Source organism: Apaloderma vittatum, unplaced genomic scaffold (assembly GCF_000703405.1).
Source record: "Apaloderma vittatum isolate BGI_N311 unplaced genomic scaffold, ASM70340v1 scaffold8530, whole genome shotgun sequence".
Taxonomy (NCBI): domain Eukaryota; kingdom Metazoa; phylum Chordata; class Aves; order Trogoniformes; family Trogonidae; genus Apaloderma; species Apaloderma vittatum.
In genome coordinates this window covers 42,218-56,641 of record NW_009692809.1, presented here as the reverse complement: position 1 = coordinate 56,641, position 14,424 = coordinate 42,218, and the positions used below count along the sequence as shown (strand labels likewise).

The 14,424-nt window shown below is 38.0% G+C and overlaps 1 protein-coding gene across 1 annotated transcript in view; it reads right to left on the bottom strand.

Moving 5' to 3' along the window:
- Nucleotides 1-1,956: 1,956 nt before the first annotated feature.
- The window catches only part of DCLK2 (doublecortin-like kinase 2), a gene marked incomplete at its 5' end in the record, with an annotated part of 38,691 nt that continues 26,223 nt past the window's right edge, over nt 1,957-14,424 (bottom strand). The window contains 6 exons of the mRNA XM_009869268.1: nt 1,957-2,484; nt 6,747-6,863; nt 7,909-7,989; nt 9,793-9,889; nt 10,765-10,842; nt 12,141-12,274. Of these exons, the coding sequence (XP_009867570.1) occupies nt 2,263-2,484; nt 6,747-6,863; nt 7,909-7,989; nt 9,793-9,889; nt 10,765-10,842; nt 12,141-12,274 (729 nt within the window). The remainder of the gene's footprint in view (nt 2,485-6,746; nt 6,864-7,908; nt 7,990-9,792; nt 9,890-10,764; nt 10,843-12,140; nt 12,275-14,424) is intronic.

The following is a 14,424-nucleotide window of genomic DNA, read 5'->3' as shown; positions in this document are numbered from 1 at the left end:
TTCCCAGCCTAGCCCTAAACTTTGACAGATTTATTGGCACCCAACATGGGCTTCTTCCAGCAATGTATGGTTCTGCCAAGAGAGAAGGATTAAATGGAAGTGCAGTAGATTGCAAACAAAAAGCAATACTTAGGAGCCTTCATTAAGCACTTTAGTGTCAGCCAGCAGAGCTTTATGTTTAACTGGGGTGCCCTGAGCAGCAAAAACCCATGCACCCACAGATTTAACATCTGTGGAACTGAATTAAGGCAGGGAGTAGTGATCCTAAGATCATGCACGGTGTTAAGAACTTGCCTGGCTAGCCCATGTTTTTAATCTGATTATGCTGGCCATACAATCATCTTTTGCAGCTGTGGTCACTATTTAGAAATCGGAGTTTTTGCATTGTCTATCAACTGCCTCTGCTCTGTGAACGAAAATACTTGTCTAAGACTGTTTAGATGTTGATAAGTCATGAACTTCAGGAACATAAATGCAGGTATGTATGTCTTTACTTTCTTCTTCCATGAGACAAAGTAATAGTTTAGAACTGGGAGCTGTTGTGTTTTTATATATATATGTAAAAATAATAGAAATGTACAACACATTAAATATATATATTGGTATAGCAATATATTACTATATAATTATATAGTAAAAATTAATAGTTACAGTTAATACAATTAATAAATTATAATATATAATGCGTGACACATTTGTGTTTGGGGTTCTGTGGTAGCGGGGTGGCTCCTCGTGAAACCTCTAGAGCACAACAACTGGTTGTAGCTCAACCTTTTTATCACAGTTAAGACAGTTGATATGTTATAATACCTTTACTACTCCTTTTTTGCCAAGATGTTGTAGATCTTTCAGCTGTACCATGACCTTAAGTTATCAGTTGACACTTTTTCATCTTTAATTGCTACTTCAAAACGTAAAACACTCGTGTCAGTCATGTACTCCCCTGTCTTCTGTAGAAGTCAATAAGCTTTAAAAGGTTATGAGAATCCCTCAAATTAATTTTATTAAATCATTTTGGAAGGTACCTCACTGTACAGAGAGAATAAGACTGCATTTTCACTGACAAAATAACTGAGTTCTTAAACAAATGAGCGACTTTTTTTTTTTAATGAAGAAAGTTTATTGCAGGTCTTTCTTTTACAATTCTAGTAGAAAGTAGAGCTAAGAAAGAAAATGAACTATGACCAATTCGTAAGAACAAGCAAAGTAAAAGAATAAGCTGAATACATACTCTATTGAACTAAGCATTATGGTAAAGATAAAAACCTCATCTACCTCATGACTGCAGATTAAGGATAGCTGCTCCCCAATCCTTGTTTCCAGTGCCTGCACCAGCTGAAGAGAGGGACAGCACTGACCAACCTCTGATAGCTATTGAGGGCAGCTATTTGTCGTAGCTCCCCCTAGAAGCAGGAACTGCTCCGTTCCTCCTAGCTCAGGTAACATGCAGTAGGCTTTCTGTTTACAGGTCCAAAGTCATTTTATTTTATCTAATAGTCTGACCCTGGAGAAAGATGTGGATGGGACACGTGTGGTTAGGATAGAAAACAGCAAGAACAGAAAGGCTTCCTTGACTCCAGTCTTCATTATGAATAAACGTCCAGTGCTCATGTTTACATCCCAAGTCACTTTATTTAAATTCATATTATCTAAACACTACCCTGCAGCCTGTAAGTCAGATAACAAACTTGATGCAAAAACAACCGTCCTTCCCTCTATGTCCAATGTTTGTCTCATATTTTACAGTTAGTCCACTACAAAATTTTTTGTGAAAATTTACCTCTTTCAAGTTCAATAGAAACTTGGCTAAAAATAGAGGCATCAGAATAGGTGAACATAAGTTTTCTTCCCTTGTCTTCCTCTCCCGCTTTTCTGAGAATCCTCCTCATAAGAACAGAAATGAGCCTGCTTGTACAGTTGAGGCCAGGTAACTGTTCATTGCTCATATGGTCAGTACACCATACGTTAGTCTGTTTGGAGCCCAAGGCTGTGTGAAATGCAGTCAATTAAACTAACACAGATAACTTAGGAATCGTCTAACATTGCCAGAGTCTTTCCCCTACTGCTGTTCTCAAGACAAGGGCGAAGAGCACTCAAGACGCACGTTCACTCACCCACTATTAGATCAGTCTCCCATGACAGAGCCTGCCTCGGGCTTGCCAGGCGAGGGTGCACACAAACCAAAAACAAGCTGGCACGTGAAATGATGAGAAACTGTGGCGAGAGCGCAGGGAGCTTCAGTTGGGTTTGGTTTTGTCAATCCTATGCACCAGGCTGATCCCCAGCGAAGGTGGGAGATACGGAGGCGGGGAGTGTGGGGGAGCTGAGTGGCTCAGAAGCAGCAGGGAAGGGGGTGTTGGACCCAGCCACAGGAGGATCGTCAGCTGCAGCAGTAATCGCAGAAGTTTTCTCCATTCCAGCTCTACCAGAGTCCTGACAGTGCTTGCTGCAGAAAATCTGACTCTCTTTATCTAGAGCTGTGTTCTAAAAACAAACAAAACAAAACCAAGGCAAAAATACGAAAACAGCAGTTAAATCAAAGTCCTGCCTTAACTGAAGGGTTACAACAAGCTCTACAAGACATTAAGTGCATGCATTAGAGCCAGAAAAAAAAAAAAAGAGAAATAACATTAGAAATCTTATGTATAATTAGTTGTAGTGTTTTGTGGTGCCACCTTTGGAAAATGTAAACTTATCTTCCAGACACGTTTGCCATGATGGTGAGAGACTAAAATTTTTTCTTGCAAGTCTGATGTGGATAAAACCCCAACACATTACATGAGAAGTTATAATACAGCGGGAACTCTTCATACAAGCTGGTCACGAAATTTATGTTCCTGTGTTTTTTTGTAGACAGACCACCTGGGACGGAACTGTATCTCTTCATGAAAACGACAGATGTAAAAAAACCCCCAACCTAATGACTTTTTTGATCTTAAAGGAAAGGGTCTAATTTTCTGCTTAATGTTGATGGTAGGCAAATGACCTTTCATGAAGCTGGCATGGTGACAAAAATGCATCGTTTCTGACCGCTTCTCTTAAATGAGTTTACTGGAGAAGAGAGCAGCAGGTTAGGATGAAAACTGAGAAGCCTATAGTGCAGTATGTGTATTACTTGGAGTATGTGGTCAGGTGCTCTGCTTTTCTTTAGTAATTTCTTTTTTAGATTGATTGTTCAGGAGAACTTGCTCTACTAATGTGAAAATATTTATGTATTCTTAATGGCATTTGTTTAATATACTGTTCACAAAATTATGCAGTTCTAGATACTGAAGTAATTTTCTGAAACTAGTTAAATGTGAGCATGTTTGGTTTTTTTCTTTTCAGATGTGGTTTATTGCATTGAAGTCATCAAGGACAGCAGAAATAAGGTACTTATCCTTGCTCACAAAGCTTGATAGTGAACACTTATTTCATTCTGAGGTACCTGAATTCAAATTTCATTTTTACCTGGCAAGGAGAGCTGGACTAGTAGCTCTGATTTCTCAAATAGAGGACTTCTAGAATTTGCAGGTGTGCAGATGGGGAGTTGCTCTGGAATCAGTCTCACTCAGATTCTCCCACTGAGACTATTTTGTGTAAGGAGGTTGCTCTGCGCTGGGGCAGGGGAGGCAGCAAGCAGCCTCATGATACCCCTCCTCCCTCCAAGGCCTTCCTGTGTGTTTTTTTCAGATCAAAGTACTGAGTATAAAAGTTCCCCAAAGAAAAGGTTAAACAATTTGAATTTGAATTTAGGGAGGTTTTGTGTGTCTGGGTGAGGGAGGGGGTGGTTGTTTGTGAGTGGGCTTTTTTTTTTTCTTTTTGTTGTTGTTTTGTTTTAAATCCAGTTACAATATTAACCAGGTAAAAGGAAAAAAAATTGACAGTACACAACTGAATCCTCTGCAACTAAAAATTGAATTTGCAAATGGAACATGCAAAGGAAAGGACTGCCTGAACTGTGCCCAGGCTTTCAAGATTAGCTATGATATACAGTACATTTATCATTATCAAAGTAGCTGGTAGGATTGCATTTTCTCTCTTGCTTGCTGGAAAGTGAATTGTGAATAAAGAGGTTTCTGTTATTTCAGTGGCAGGGTACGTTATTTGAAAGTGGTAAGAAACATTTTCAGTTTCTGCTGACAGTGATTTCCTCCTATGCTGTCCTCACAGCAGCCTCTGATAAGCTCTCACACCTTGCACATAGCAATACATACCTAGGTAAATCAATTTGGGATTAGGGTTGTTTTTTTTAAAGATTGAAGAAGTAGTTTAATTTTACTGTTGCCAAGCAAGACGTTTTTTTTTTTTAATTATTATTAAGTTAGGACTGTTTACCTTCTAAGTAGCTCCATGATGCTACAAAGACTGAAGTGACAATTTTTTTTATTTTAAATGGAAATAATGGTTATTTTCAGTGATTTTGGTTTTTTGGTTCTGTCTTCATAGGATTTCCATCTTTTTCTAATTGCTTTTGGTTACTGTAAGATACACACATGCACAAAATTATGCCCAGGGGAATAGCGCAAGGTATGTCTGAGGAGGTAAATAAATAGCTAGTTATATCCATGTTTGCTTGGAATATTTCCAATATGCAAGACTTACACAGAAAACTTTTTTTGTGTTTAAAAACCTTTCCTTTACTGTTTTTGTGTGGCTTGGAAGGTTCTTTCCACTTCAGACTGGCTGAGTTATTTCTCCTTTCGTCTTGTTAAAAATGGAGAACATGTATTTTTGGTGCAGCAGAACAAAGCATCGCAGTTAGTACGTACCATTGCCTTGGACCTACTCAGAGGAAAGCAATGCAGGCATTGGGAAAGGAGGAAAAGGGAAGGAAGCAAGGGACAGAAACTAGACTTACTTTAAGCAGAACTAACACAATTGCAACAAATTTAGATTTACAGAACATTTTGCAATTAAAAAAAAAATCAGTAATGAATTAACAGCAACATGCTTTTAGGTGGAGAAAGAGTCTCCTGTGCAAGAACACTGAAGTAGGTATGTGCAGTTTTACTTATCTGCCACATGATGGTATTATCTGCATTGGCCAGATGACAATATATAAATGAAGTGAAGCTAAAAGGGATTCCATTAAATGTGCAGGTGGACTGATATAGCAATGCACTGCAATACATGAGAATTACAATACTGTGCATGTCTGAATCTGAATGTTTTTAAGCAATGAGCGCTAGTACAAGTGAAGAACTTCTTAACATCAAGACAAGTTCAATGCTCTAGATAAAACAGGGCAAGAATAACAAATTGAGGCCTTAACCCTCATTAGGTTACAGTGTTTTGAATAAGGTACTTTTCCCTTCAGCAATAACTGGGAGCTGCATTCAGAAATAAATAATTTTTCGCATTTACATCCTTCCATACCTGTTAGAAGGAAATAAGGCAGGAAAAGGGAAAGTGAAAACTTTTAACAAGGGGTACTTTCCTGGCTGAAGGACTGGCAGTAGCTAACAGAATCAGAAAAAAACCCACACCAATAAGAAGCCAGAAGCTACGCTGTGTCAGAGATCTGAGACAGGCTTAAGTGGCATGCAAGTTGGAGAGGGGCCAAGAGTTAGAATTAAATTGCTCTTATTACATATAGTGCATTTTATACCAGTTTTCAGCTTCAGGCTTATCCATAGTCTCAACAGTATAAAGAATGAAGCTCTGAAGTCCCTCTCAAACTGTCAAGTCAAACTGTCAAATGAAATGTAGACAACAGCATGAACCTGAAATCCATTTTCTGACTTCTCTCATTTTTACTTTTACGTTACCACTTCCCCTACGTTTAAATCTTTGGCCTATTTAATTCACATAAATGTATTTGCAAGAGCATATATGTACGCAGAGACATTATTTAAAGTTACCTACTTTCAGGTGATTAAAACAATTGTTAACATAAGTGGGCTGGACTTTGAGAGTAATTAACACTAATGGAGAGCAATGGGGGTGGAAATCTACCATAGATGGTTTTTATTTTTCTTTTAGTAACTGAAGATACTTTTTGTTTGCAGTGTTCATCCTTGCAACAGACAAGAATGGACCACCACAAGAGCAAAATGGGCAGTTCAATCTCTATAGCAGTTGCATAGTTTCTGCAAAAGTGACTGGTCAATAACAAGTGGGGTTCTGAGTACTGGTTACAGTAAACTCCACTTCTTCTACCATGATTTACACATCTGGGAACTAGTGTTTATGTAAGCGGAGCTGTAGGTCATCAAGATTCCTTTGTATGCTTTGAAGAAAAGTTCCCCATTAGGGAATAGAAAAAACAAAGCAGGGGTTAGACTGGGACAAAGCTGATGTGGTGAGCATTAAATACTACAACAAAAGTTTCTGAAATGGAGTCTGGTTTCCTGGCAAGCGCTGTGTTGAACAGCAGTATGTTCAAGATTGAGCAATACTTGGTTGGACAGAAGGGAACAGCCCTACTTAACTAACTAGGTGGTCAGTATGATTAAAAAAAAAAAAAAAAAAATCACAGTTTTTATAATTAAAAATTGCAAATAATTAATACGCTTAATTTAAACATACAACTAGTGTTTACGTGGTTCTGTTTGAAAGCTTGTTTTTACAGTTTAGCTGGCACACTGTGATAGACTCAGTTGCTCTCAAGCAATGATGACATAATTCATGTTATACATAAATAAGGACTAGAATTAGAGACTATTCTAGCTCTGCTTTTGCTATTCTTGCACCACACATGCTCATAGAGCACTGTTAGGAAAATATGCGTAGTATCGATGTATAACAATGGTCATTTCTCTTACCATGATGACAGAAACCCCAGCAGATGTGTTATTTTGCTTGGGTAGGGTGTTATTAAAGTGCTGCTTCAGTTTACCTGTTACCTCAGCTTGCATATTATTCTCCTGGGAAGCATCATCCTAAGTAAGAATAAACACAATAAGTCAGGTTAGAAAAAAACCAAAGTATTTTTGAATGTAATTAAGCAAAAGGGAATTTTTCTATTATCCTCAGGTATTTCCAGCTTTTTAATGCAAAGCAAGCGTTCAGACTTGCAGCCCAAAAGTGAATGCACACTGCTATACGCGACGCAGCTCAAATGGGCTAAGACAAGTTAGAAAGGAAAAGAACAGAACACTGTTTTATATATGAAAACTATTGTTTTATCTATTTCTTAAATGCCATGTGATGCTGTATACTTTCAGCCCATTGATTTATCCCACAATAAGCTGCAAGTTTGTTTCAAGCATGTGAAGAATAACATGCTCGAAACACTGTTTAAACACTGTATTTGGCATTTTTCTAAATTAGCATTTGAAACGGTCCATCATGTCCTAAGTGTGGAAATATTATACAGTACCATAAATACATTTGAGAGGAGCTGTTATGCATAGACACACTCATTACAGTTGTCTGCTCTTGTTGGAGGGAACTCCATAGATCCTATTCAGTCTCACTTTTACAATGTGTGGAAATATACGTTGACTGAGTACATGTAAACCTAGTATTTATTAATGATGAACTGATTTTAAATCAATAAGCAACGCACTTTGGTGTTCCCCTTTGCTGCTGCCCCAAAAAAGCTGCTTCCAAGGTACACGTTTTTTCAGGTAACTATTTTCTAGCTTGAATGTGAAGTAAGACAAAGCTACCCAAGTGACACGTCTTACCTGTCACTTTATGTTTAAGCAGGGTTATAGCAATGCCCAGAGCCTTCTAATCACTGTCAGCAAGTGATACCCTCACTCTGTTCTTTCTGAGCGTGCAAGCCAGGAGCGCTGTTAGGGCTTGAAGCTTACTTCAGAGGCTTGCTGTTCTCTTTTTATGTGGAAACGGGACTAGTGGTTCAGTAGACAGAAATGGGCATAGAAGCGTATTGCTGCTTCTGAAAACTACCCTTTCTTTAATGGTTAGATTTACAGACTTAATATCAAATCAGAGACAAGTAAAATGTAATTTACTCACTGACACCCAGGGATGGCTTAATATCTGTGCTGCTGTATATCGGGCTTCAGCATTCACATGTAACATCAGGCTAATTAACTCCTTTATTAAAAAAAAAAAAAGAAAAAAATGAGTTTGAGGAGAGAGGGAAATGACATTACAATGGAAAATACTGGTGCACCACGTTTTTCTCAGTGCAATTTTCTTGCTATCTGGGTGAAAAAATTACAAAACTGCTTACACTGTTCCCAGAATCAGTGATATCAGAATAACTTTATAGCGGAATTTGCTCTTTAGATCTAAGAGCATGCTGGAGAGCATATTTCATATCAACTTCCTTACTGTATTCATGTTTCACCAAATCTTTTGAAACTAGATGAAAAAGGAAATGTTAAAAGAAAATCAGCTATAAAGTTCCAGGCAACCAGAATGAAAACAAACCTGGGACAGGCGAGATCCTCTATGGGCAGTGCATATGCACATAGTAACAGTACATGAAGAACACAGATCAGAGACAAGAAACTGCATCTGAAAGTCAAGAAACTGCTGAAATTATTTGAGAACTATGTCTTCTTCTGCTCCAGAGGAATAAAAGACTCATTTCATCAGCTGGTATAGGAAAAAGCAGATAGATGGAAAAATGCTTATTTCTACTAATTATACAGTTAATCCTGAAAGATTTGGTATTGTGGCTTTCATCATATTTTAGAGGCATTAAAGCCTCTTTAGCTTTCTCAAATACTTCCATGGGCTTTCTGTTAACTGTGCCTACAGATATGACAGACCTTAAGAAGTCACTGATACAAAGCAGTCAGTAAAATAAAATTAAAAAAACAACCCCAAACAAACAACACCAAAAACTCAAACCAACTTTTTTAATGTTGTTTATTCATTCAAGTTTCTTGTTGAGCAACTAAATAGTTTACTTGTGTAATTCTTGGTTCTACAAGCCTAGTAAGACAAATATGCCCCAATCCAAAATGAACAACTTCATGTACTTGGAGCCAAATCTCCTCCTTGAAAAGCCTTTCACAGCCTCCAGTTGTCAGTCTCCGTATTCTTATCAAGAGTATCTCAAGGAGAGCGTTCATCACTTCAGTTCTGGGAAACAGCTTCTTCAAGCAGATAATAACACACCTAACCGAGAGGTTTCCCAGCCAGCCAAGTTATTTAGTCTAAGTCTGAAGTGTGTAGGTACCTTTAGTACCTAGATTGAGGGCCTTGTTTGCTCTGAATGCATGTCTGGAGGAGTGAGAGATGACTGGAGCTTCGGAAATGTTGGCAAATGGATAAACAGCCACTGAGGAATGCAGAAAAATGCAACTTCTCATTGGCTGGATAACAAATAACCTCCACTTGCTAATTAGAGTCCTCAGATATCATTCAGCTTGAGAAGTGGGGCTTAGAACCTTTATCCTACCAATACCATCACTTTAAACACAAATGGCCGTGATAAGAACTATTAGTAATGATAAATCAAGCTGGCCACAACTCTTGATTAGTTCTAATAACTGGCTAAAGTAAAACAGGAACAAATTCTGTCCACATAGCAATAATTTTTATTTTTTAAAGGAGTGATAGGAGGGAGAAATTAGAAGACAGACTTATTTTATGGCTGAAACACTGAGCCTGCTACAACAGTCCATCATTAAGTAAACTGAATAGCATGTGATGTTCACTGAATGCAACTGGCATTCTGCTACTCAGACAATAACATGATAACCTATAAAAGCTGAGCTCTCATCAACCAGTGTTAAGCTAAGTAACAAACAAAAAAAAAAAAGGCGCAGCAGCTGCAAAAGTGGGTAAGAGTCTGTTCTGAATCTTTTCTGCCTTTCCAACAGAGCACAGCCTTTTCAATGGCTTGTCAGCAACACTATTTCAGGTTGGAAAATGTATCAGTACCTTTGCTGAATCAGTGATGTTATCCCAATAGGGAGAAGGAAATTCCAGCTTCCCAACAAGAATCTGATCAAAGAGGTCCTCCTGAAGGTTGTTTTCACTGTAGAAAAACAGTAATGAGAAAGACTGTGAGAAGTAAGTTAATTTGTCATGAAAATTTTTTGCTTGATTTGGGGATGTAACAGAAATGGTGTTATATCAACTACTGTAAATGCATAATTTGCAAGCTTATATAGTGGTAGCACTTCTGAGGTGTTTGCTTTAGTTACACAGTCAGGAGTGATAAGAACAGAAAAACTAATGTATTGAGGTGTATTTTGCTGTAAAAATGGAGAGAATATGCTCAAATAACTTATAAGTTCAGACAAGAATTCCCTATTAAAGTGTGCCAATTCCTCCTCATTGCCTGGGGAAAAAAAACTTGCTGAGACACAAAGTGTATCCATTTGATTTTCCATAGAACACCTACACATTGTGACACTGAGTAGCAAGAATCACGTTCGCAAACTCCTTCTCTCATGTGACACTTATCAAAAAGATAAGTGAAGTTAAAAATGCAACATAAGCAAACTTTTGCTCTCACCTCAAGTTTACCATTAACCTTCAAACCTCGGCGCTACAAACCAGTAAGCGGCTGTGTGCAAACAGCAACACTAGAGGGCAAAGTATTCACGTTCATTGAACTGGGATACACAGAGCAGACAAAGGCAGAAGAAACTATGGCCTCACACCACCATGTATCCCTGCACTCCGCAGCAAATCAGGTTTCTCCCTTAGAAAAATAAGTAAATAAAATTGATCCCAAGAGCTGGTAAGAGGGAAGAGTGAAAACAATACAAAAATAAAGAAAATGTGACAGTCTAATCCCCTCTCAGATTTTTCTTTTTTGCTTTCCCTAGGATACCTTCTTAAGGGAGAGAGGTAAGACTTGCTCAGAAAGCACTTGGTTCTTTACTCTTTTTTCCTTTGACTCACCTGCGAAAAGGTGGAAATCCACATAACAGTATGTATGTGATCACGCCTGCAGCCCAAATATCCACCTTTAAGCCGTACCTGAGAAAACAGGATTGTGTTGGATTAAAAAAAAAAGTAAGTAATTCCATTCGAAAATTGATTCTATTTATGTAAATATATATATTGAGAATCTGTTCTAAGTTACTTGCTGACGATATGGAAAATGTCTTTTGTACCTAAGCATCATTTTATTTAGCATCCTTCACAGTCTTTAGGAAACCATAATAACATCATTTTTTCATAGATTGTTTTTGTCCTTTCATAAGCCTCAAGGCTCTCCAGGGTCTTCTGGATATACTCAGATTCAATTCAGTGCCCAGGTTTCCCAACTCAGAATCACTAATGATAAAAGACAAGGATGTGCCTTCTCAGTCCTCATATTGGAGTAACTATCTCTAAGGTTATCATGTGTTGCTAAGCAACAAGAAAGATACCAATTCTCCAATCTCTTGAGTAACACAAGGAAAAAGAACTGCACTTTCAAAGCACAGAAATTAAAACACTACAGGTCAAAAAGAGGTCCTTTTTTCCTCTTCTTTTCTATCCAGTCAATTCAGTTTGTCAAAAATCTAAAACATGCAGATGAAGTGCCCTTTGACATTTGAGCTCGCTGTAGCTGTGAAATATTTCTCAATATGACAAATGCACTGAACAATGCTTGAAACAATACAACAAACCTCCCTCCATTAGGAAGACCAAATTCAGAACGGTCACAGCTATAGCAAGAGTTACCTAGCAAAGAATGGAGGTCTAATAAGGCTAAAAAGGAAAAAATGACTTATGAAATTTTACCATTTTTCAAAATTATTTATGCAACCACATGCAAAATTCAGAAAAAAAGGGGTTGTTCAATCAAACCAACACTCATAAAATAACATGTGCCACCTAAAGAAGGTCACTTGAATCAACATGATCTAATTAGACCTGCTTGGAGAACAGATTTAGACTAGGTGACTTCTGAAGTCTCTTCCAATATAAATCATTCAATTTCTAACAAGAACACTGTATTTTGCTTGTCCGTTTTTCCAGCTGCCATGGCTCATACAATGAGCTCTGAATGGGTGAGGTGAGACAGGGAACACAAACCAGTAAACTCCACTGTATCAGTGGATCCTAGGAGAGATGGTAGAGGGGCAAAGCTGAACCCAGGAAGCACGGTGAACGAGGAAGCTAGCATCTTCGAGGAGCTGAATCATGCCCATTTTTCTCACAGGTAGGTTTGGTTATGAAAAGCTGGAGGACCATCCTATTAGATCATTCTAATACTTACAACAGTTAGGAGCTACTTGCCAAAAATAACTGGTTACAAGACCTATGCCTCAGTCGGTCATCCTCACCCTGTCTCCGCAATGATTTCTGGAGCCACATATGTGGGTGTACCACAGACGGTATATAAAGGTCCTTCAACCACAGTTGCCAGTCCAAAGTCTCCTAGCTTCAAAGACTTGGTTCCATCTGAATATTCACATACCTAGAACCAGTAAAATAAAAACACAATGAGGAGGAGAACATCTGCATTTTTAAAATCCTTTAACTTGTGTGGAAAAATAATAATCATACTGAGAAGACAGGAAAAAGAGGTAACTTCCACAGCCCTGGAGGGAAAGAAGAGAAAAATGGTGTAATCATTGATTGTCACAGTGCAGCTGAAGTTAGTGTTCAATGGAGCTGTCTGCCAGCTATGTAGGTCAGACCATGAAATAGCCTCAAGCAACTTAGAGGGAGGGAAAGGAAAACCCAATCCTAGAATGCTGAGAAGTTTTAAATGTATTAGGAAAAATACAATACTATACACTTCCATTTGACTGGGACCTCGAGTTTTATATGGCATTGGCAGCTACAATCACATTTGTGTAGCATCTCTCACTAACTTAGCATAAATTTAGTCCATTAGCACAAAGGATATTTCATCGACAAGTATCTTCCCTAAGCTCAGCCTACATAAGTTCAGTACAGGAGTGAGAAAGCTGACTAAGAAGTGTTTAGGTTTCTGTGCAGACCCAAGTGCATCTTACCAAAAGCCCGTAAAGAATGTAGCACAGCTTGCTCTGAAGCATTTTGTTCATGAAAGAAGCTACATTGTAACAGAAAAGTGTTATAAGGTAGTGACAGCAAATAAAACCAGATCAAAAGCAAATGAAACATCCCTTATAAATTAATCCTGGTTTTGCTCTTACATTAATATGTTTATATGATTTCAACGGGTTCTATTTTCTAGGATGTAGGACTCCAGAATCTCCAGAACAGCTGAATTTATTCGGTTTTCTCCAACAACTGAAATCTGCTAATGTGGCAATACTTTACTTCATTCTCCTGTGTAACTCATTAATGGAAACACTGATCTCCTTGATATAACACCTCTCTATCTGCAGTTACTCTTAAGAGTTTGTATTTTTAAGTGCACGACACTTAAATAGAATGCAATTTGGACAGCTGAATGACCCTTTGCAAAAAACTAACTGCTTGCAATTATAGGTAGCAATTCATGGGAATTATTTGCATTTACATTCAGTACCAGTAAGTTATGTTACCATTCTGCCACTGTCAATCACAGTGAATAAGATCTGCATCTGTTGAGTAATCTCAGGCTTTCTAGGCAGAAAGGACATTTGTGCCTATTTATAACTGATTCAATCACTAACAAGAGCTTAATTTTTTTTTTGGACTGGCTGTGTTTGAACACGCACTGATAATAAGCGAGACTTCCACCCTCATTTTCTCTCTCAAGTGCTGTGTTGCTGTGACTACATTTTCCAAGAGAAGCCCTCCCCTCCCTTCTTTTTGCTAAACAATTTTATTTATTTCAGCACTTATTTAAATTGCTAAACACTGTCAGTGCAATTAGTTGGGAAAGAATTGACTATTAATTGGAAAATATTTTCAGTTTATGGCTCTATCCTTATAATAGTTCAAAATCCAGCCTGGGTTAAGCCACGACTCCTACACTCTAGACACAATCTCATTCAACAGGATTGACAAACCCCACAGAAGGCTTTTGCAAAATGCCTACCACATCCTGATGAAAGCTACTAACGTTCCTGATGACAGTGGCTCAAGCAGGGAGATTATGGCCTTATTTGTTTGGTGCAAGACATGGAATATCTAATACCCAATATGTAAATACAACCTTGGTGTATTAGGCAAGACAGCACGCTTGCCTATACACAGTTCTGTGAAGCAGTTCCCAAAGCAGACTTCATGGTAATTCTTGTCAACACAGTTATGTCTCTGCTGAAAACAAAAGCAGTCATTTCCCCTAGGATAAAATAAATGTATGTACAGAATTAATTCATGGCTAGAATACTGGTACATCATCAGAAAGATGTTCCTACTATGGCAGTGAAAGAAAAAATAGTATTTCTTGAGATAACCATATGATCATTCAAAGAAATGGCACTCAGCCCAGCTTTTCTCCCACTTGCAAATGATAATAAATAATTCATTTACATAGCTTTAAAAGTCATTGTTTTGTGAGACAATACTCCTGCCTACTCAAATGGCAGCCAATCAAAATGTAAATAAAGATGGGTCTAAGGACAGGCTTGAGCATAGCTCATCTGGGTTATGGTGACTGTGCAATGGCAAAAGATTTATTTCATACATACTTATTCTAAATTAATA